The following is a 6788-nucleotide window of genomic DNA, read 5'->3' on the forward strand; positions in this document are numbered from 1 at the left end:
ACATAGAGATGTGAAAAGTCCACTGGGGCATAGTCCAGTGGTGCAAAGGACAAGAGTGAGGTTATCTCACGCCTTGCTGGCAGCCGCAGTGTGGGGGTTTGATTCCTGAGACATGGAATTGGACTCCTTGTAGGCGCAGTGTACAAGCAACTTTTGTTCCCTGACCTGTTGGGGCACATTTCGCCATTTACCTCCCTCACAAAGATCTAAGGGAGGGACAGTGGGGGCCTTCAAGATTAGGGTTCAACCTTTTTTTTAACCTAGAGATGTGAAAAAGTCTTGTTATATGATTTAGAGAGTCGACCCATGTCACATAAGGTAAATACATTAGGTACTTGCAAGTAAATTTATGTGTATCAATTTTACTAATTTTTTAATTTATAAAATGATGAATAAATAATACCATCTAGAACTATCTCATGACCCATATAGCGAATAATTTCAAAAGTTCATTGAAGGAAGATAAGCAGTCGAATTAATTAGAGTTCATATTTGGGAGGTGTGTATAAACATAAGCTTAATACTAGTTTTATTTTTCATACTTATTTTCGACCACACATTTACATAATAAAATATTTTACAGATAAATTTAATTTTTTTTCACTTTTAACTATACATTCTCTCAAAAATACTATTCAAAAATTGACCCTCAAACATGGCTTAATTATACCACGAAACGTCCCTAAAAGAACTTTGCACACTCCATGAAGAATGAGTCGTGCGTAGTATTATTCACTTGTCAAAGGTACGTGTCGCAAGCCTAAGGCCTGAATGTCACGCGGCGCCGAACTTGTAAGGGGGATGCATTGCATGATTGCCACGCTGTTTGTAAGCTTCACTCTCTCACCGCTTCCTGATTCCGCTATTTAACGTTTTCCATAACCAATTTTCATATCTATGGTCTGTAAGGAGAAAATCGTTCATAGAATCCAATCGTGAAAATTCGCAAGTAATCGAGGGAAAATGGCAGCTGGTGCAGTGGAGAAAAGCGCTGCATTGTCGACGGAGGCCCCGCTTGCTCCGGTGACGATTGAGCGTCCGGTCCGGACTGATTTGGAAACCTCTATCCCGAAACCCTGTAAGTTTTACCCTCTTTTTATGTGCCAGTTCTGCAGAATATTGATGATTTGTGTCATATATGAGTACAAGGATGAATCATTGTATTCTTCAGTTGGTTTATTTATTTTTGAATTTTGATGTGCAATTTTGAATTTTCTGTTTCTTTCTGTTTAGAATATAGATTTTCCCATATTTTCTACATATGGGCAGATGAAGGATCGGATTTTCTGCTTTATTTTATGGCGTTCTTGATATTTTTAACTTGTCTTCATCGTCTCCCCGATGCCAAGATAGATTCGTAGAACTTGGTTTGTTAATTATAAGAGAGGCGAAATTTGAGTCCTGTAGAAAGGAAGATCCAATTTGTATTGTCAAATGCGATGCTAAAATAGTGTTATTGATGCTAACTAGGAATTTCTGAGGTTTTACAGTTATTCCGTAGACTGTGGGCTACCATTCTTCGGGAGATCTCTCTTGTGCTTTAACTAGTAAGAGGGATCGTTTGGCTGGACTTTTGTCTCACCTCAATCACTTTTTTGTTTTTGAAAATTAATTTTTTAAAGAGCTTCCTCTTTCGAAAGGTTGGAGGAAGTCACGTTGGTCAACTTCGTTTAAAAGTTCTTTTTAATTAGAAGAATAATCTTTATTAAGTTAATCGAAAGGATAAAAAATTAGCTTTTGGGTCACAAAAGCTTCTTTTGGCTGCTCAAAAACCATGCCAAACAGGTCCTAAGTAGAGTTGTAGAAGTTTGGCAGACAGAGTAGGCTCATCAAATAGAAAGCATGGCCGGACAAGAGAGGCTCATTGTCTGCATGAGCCACCCTTCATAATCATATATATGTGTACTATCGAGTTAATTGTTCCAATGGTCACTGAAGTTAGATCCATATCTTTAATTGGTCACTAAAGTTTAAAATGTCGAGTTTTAGTCACTGAATTTAGGTTCATATCTTCGATTGCTCACTGAAATTTAAAATGTCGAGTTTTGGCCACCCAACTTTGAAAAATGTTGCACATTACTTATCGAACTTTGAAAAATGTTGCACATTACTTATCGAACTTTGAAGAATGTTGTACATTACTCACTGTAGACTCGATATTTTTCGAAGTTCAACAGTTATGCTAGTGAGTAACATACGGCATATTCCAAAGTTCAATGGCCATAAAACTCGACATTAAATTTCAGTGAGCAATTGAAGACATAAACTTAAGTTCAATGAGTAATCGAAGATATTGACCTAAGTTCAGTGACCAAAACTCGATATTTTAAATTTCAGTGACTAATAAAAAATATGGACCTAAGTTCAGTAATCATTGGAACAATTAACTCGTGTACTATCTATTCGGCTTTCTCCAAAGGCTTGAATTTTATAATCTTCAATATTTTTGCATAGTTTCTATTCTATAGGGCTTTCTCCGAAGTCTTCAATTATTCAAATTTTATGCAACTGATCTTGGCATTGACAGAACTTGGCGACACCATTGTGACTGTACTATCTAAACTTCTTGTCTAAATATTCAGATATGGCAAGAGCATTAGTTGCTCCAGATACAGAACATCCCAATGGAACTCCAGGACACGTGCATAACAACTTCAGCGTTCTTCAGCAACATTGTGCTTTCTTTGACCAAGATGACAATGGAATTGTTTATCCATGGGAGACGTATGCTGGTAAATATCATTTGATGCCTAGTTAAACTCTCTCTTTCAGTAGCTCATTTCATGTCAAACCTTAACAGGGTTTGTATTCGATACCTTGGATACATTGATGCATGTCTTATTGGGTAGTACTTAACATATTAAAAAAGAAAAAGAAGATACCCTATTTGGTGGATTCTTAAAGTCAGCAATTAATTTTAACCATACATTTCATAGAACTCACAACTTTTTAACCACACATTTCATCTTCTTCTATCAAAATCTACTAAAAAACTGATTTTTCATCCCCACCAAACAGGGCATAAAACCTTATGATTATACTCCAGTTCGGTCCAATATTTTGTACCAAATATGTACTTATGATGGGGAACATTAGAGCAAAAATCATGATATGTGTAATCCTTTGTTCAGAAATGACCATGGAGGTACAATTCAGCAGTGTCGTGGAGAGTCTAGTGACTTGTATATCTGTCACTCTCTTTAAACTATATGTCTAATTTCATCTTAATTTTATCAGGATTTCGCCAAATTGGGTTCAATATGATAGTATCTCTTGTAGCTGCTATCGTCATTAATGTGGGGTTGAGTTACCCTACACTTCCTGTAAGTTATTGTGCCTTCATGTTAATATTCAACCATTTTTTGATACGAAAACATACTTATTATCAAGTGGCTGGGTGGATCATAAAAGAAAAAGCTATCCTTTATCGCTGGATCTATATATGAGAGGGTAGCATGAATTTTTTTGTAAATTCTTCAATTTCCAGAATGATTCATTGTAGTTTCTATTAATTCAACTCATGCCAAAATCAGTATTGGGCATATTTGGCTAAGCATAAACTTAAAAAGGTTTACTCATGGGAAATTTCAATTATATGCACACAAGTAAGTTTTGAAATAATAATAATAATAATTATTATTATTATTTAAAAAAATATATATACGTGAAGGTCGGAGATTAGTACTTATTTTTTACTGTAAGATGTGAGTTACATCCGAAATAAAAGAAACTTTTTTGAAAGGTGAGTTATTGTTCAGTAAAGTTTTCTTTTTCCCTTTTATGCTCAGTCACTTAGTTAGCTACCTAGTTGGTTTTAAGGTTTACAGTTTCCATGTTACGGCTTTTTTTTCCTGGCTCTTTTTCCTAGTCTGAAGACGGAATGGTATTCGACATAGAAACGAAGCCTTTCCTCTGTGTGTGTGTGTGTGTGTGTGGGCATTCAGTGTCCTCCTTTCTCTTCTGATATTTATTGGTTCTTCTAATTATATTGTTTTTTCAGGGTTGGCTACCTTCTCCTCTCTTTCCTATATACATACATAACATACATAAGGCGAAGCATGGAAGTGATTCTGGAACCTATGACACGGAGGGAAGGTACGCAATACGCACAGTTAAAACTCTATACGGTAGCTTTTGGAGCATCTATACATAGAATTCATTTATGCAGGTACTTCCTCATGAATTTTGAGAACATGTTTAGCAAGTACGCCCAGACAGTACCAGATAAGCTTACCCTTGGAGAACTGTGGAATATGACCGAAGGCAACAGACAAGCATTTGACATCTTTGGATGGTTTGTACAACTGACCTAAAGCTATAAACCTCTGTGGCACTAACACATCAGCTAGGGTAGCTTGTCCGTGTTCGATACGTATTGGATACCGACACTCTATCATGGTCATTTTATTTACCTTATTAGAAATATTATATATTTATAATCATAGTTATTATTAAATAACAAATAGATACTCATATTTAAAAGATTTCAACAAGAAAAATTAATAACAAGTATAAAATTAAATTTATACTATATAAATAAAGAATTTAATCAACATATGGACGTGTTGGTTGTCCGTGTCGGTGTTTCATAGCTGTAAACCCTCTCTTTTTTGTTTGATTATGAGCCAAATTTGGATTTGTAGGTTTGCAAGCAAGATGGAATGGGGGATTCTATACGTCCTAGCTAGGGACAGTGATGGTTTCCTTTCTAAGGAAGCAATTAGACGCTGTTATGATGGAAGTTTGTTCGAGTATTGTGCTAGGATGCAGATGGAAGCAGAGGAGAATAAGATAAAATGAGTTGTCCAAGTCGTTGCTTGGCGTATAAGGTGCAAGTCACTCGAAGACTTTTATTATGTGTAATAGCTCGTGAACATTTCTTTAATAGTTTGTCCAGGACACATTGTTGCTTGATCAATAAGACTTGGTTTACAAGTATTTTGTTATCATGTCATGAAAGTAATCAAATCATTTTTATGTTGACGGTGGATTTTGTTCGTTGTAATGTTTGGTCGCATGCAATATTGACTATCATGCTCTCAAGTAAAGACTATCAAATCGAACGGGAAGAATCGACCATTTCCAATGTTATTATATATTTTGAATCTGAATTTTAGGTTTCCTTCAGATCACTTCTAAAGCTGGAGCTTTCCCTTGGCTCGTCCAGACCTCTAAATAGGTTTCAATGAAATGACTTGAGTAGAATAAATGTAAGACTAGTAACAAGTACTATCTTAGATTTACCTGAAATCATTTTTCTTGTGCTAAGGGACGGTAGACAGAAGTGTGTGATTAATGTCAAAAATTCAGGTATCTTTGCTATCTTTCTTGATATTGCAACTAGAACAAAGATGAACTGTGCATTCATCAATTGTTCTTTTAGAATTCACCTTGTATTGAGTTGATGTCATGTATTTCTGAATATACTGAACAAATTTGGGTGGAAAGAAAACGAATTTCGGGAAATTGAATTGCCTAGAACTTATTTTATTGGGAATTGTCAATTAAATGTATTTGACTGGTATAATTTTTCATCTGGAAAAAGTTGAAATTTTCTATCTTTTGGTATTTGTTTGACTTTGTTTTTCATGAAAATTCTCAATTAAAGGAATATAATTTTGTTACAATCGTGGATAGAATTTGTTCCGCTTTTGAGAAAAAAAATAATTTAAAACTTTTTTGTAAAACAAGGTTGGAAAATTCTTACAGTGGAAAATAGAGAATTATTATCCATGGAAAATTCCCCCTATGAAACAAGGCCCTTAGATTTCTTGTCATTGTTTTGATAAGAAAATATTGTATATTGCATATTGATACCTGTGGGATAGTGCTTATTATACATATGCAGTTTTGAACAGTACTGAGCAGAATGAGGTATTTAGAATGGGATCACATGGAGTAGGGATTTCGCACTTGTCACGAAGTAATTGATTTTCTTGAATATCAGGCTGGCAAATGGACTTAATTAATTAATTCAAAGATGAATACTTAATCAAGTGTTATAGACATGGAATTTTAGATGCCCTTTAACATTGAAGGGGAGAATTTATGAAAATAGCATAAATAATATTCCTATTTGCACATGCACTGAAAGAATAGGGTGTGAATATGTGTCTGCCAATTTAAATGCTTATAGGCACAAAAGATATCATGTCCTAATTGGCTCCAACATGAACGTGGATAAACATGTTGAATATGTAATTAATTCATGAAGCAATTATGTAAGACAATGTAAATAAATAAATTTCTTTATTATCCAGTCTCTTAATTTTTTGGGTAAGATAATTTAATATGATTTAAATGTAAATAAAGGTGAGATTAAGTCTCACAATCCATATAAGTATTACAAAATTTAAGCCATTAGTGGGGGCGAAACTATTTTTCTTGCCTTGCCTTATGTACATACCATCTTTAGAATTTTAATTCATGACCCGAAATTAAGACTGAACATGGTCCGGTTCAGTTCGGTTCTAATGAGAATTGAACCGAACTCGAAATTTTCGAGTATTTAGTCAATGAAACCGTCAGGTTCAAATTTAATTATGGAATCGTTCGAGTTCGGTTCTCAGGTTCAGTAGTATAATTAAATTTTGTAATATTTAAAAAAATATATTAATTCAAATAATGATATGTTCAATTTTAGCTCTTATAAAATAACGTAATCCAATCTTATATGTATTTTGTGTCTCTCTTTGCTAAGTTTTTCATAGATTTAATTGTTAAAATCACATAAACAGGAAAATATCGAGCTCACAATAATTAAGAGAGGCGTTGTTGAGCTTTCATTC

At 34.3% G+C, this 6788-nt stretch overlaps 1 protein-coding gene across 1 annotated transcript; it reads left to right on the forward strand.

The window, feature by feature from the left end:
- Window positions 1–721: 721 nt before the first annotated feature.
- LOC111401568 (peroxygenase-like) lies at window positions 722–4983 on the forward strand. Its single transcript, XM_023029366.1, has 7 exons — window positions 722–828; window positions 910–1078; window positions 2583–2732; window positions 3238–3323; window positions 4001–4095; window positions 4169–4294; window positions 4644–4983. Exons 2-7 carry the CDS (start codon window positions 964–966, stop codon window positions 4798–4800), a joined length of 729 nt encoding a protein of 242 aa, XP_022885134.1. The 5' UTR covers window positions 722–828; window positions 910–963; the 3' UTR covers window positions 4801–4983.
- The last annotated feature ends 1805 nt before the right edge of the window (window positions 4984–6788 follow it).

Source organism: Olea europaea, chromosome 1, assembly GCF_002742605.1.
Source record: "Olea europaea var. sylvestris chromosome 1, O_europaea_v1, whole genome shotgun sequence".
Taxonomy (NCBI): domain Eukaryota; kingdom Viridiplantae; phylum Streptophyta; class Magnoliopsida; order Lamiales; family Oleaceae; genus Olea; species Olea europaea.

Coding starts and splice junctions, on each gene's coding strand:
- LOC111401568 (XM_023029366.1), top strand. CDS start 964: ATGGCAGCTGGTGCAGTGGAGAAAAGCGCTGCATTGTCGACGGAGGCC. Junction 2,733..3,237: donor TCCATGGGAGACGTATGCTG/GTAAATATCATT, acceptor TAATTTTATCAG/GATTTCGCCAAATTGGGTTC. Junction 4,096..4,168: donor ACCTATGACACGGAGGGAAG/GTACGCAATACG, acceptor TCATTTATGCAG/GTACTTCCTCATGAATTTTG.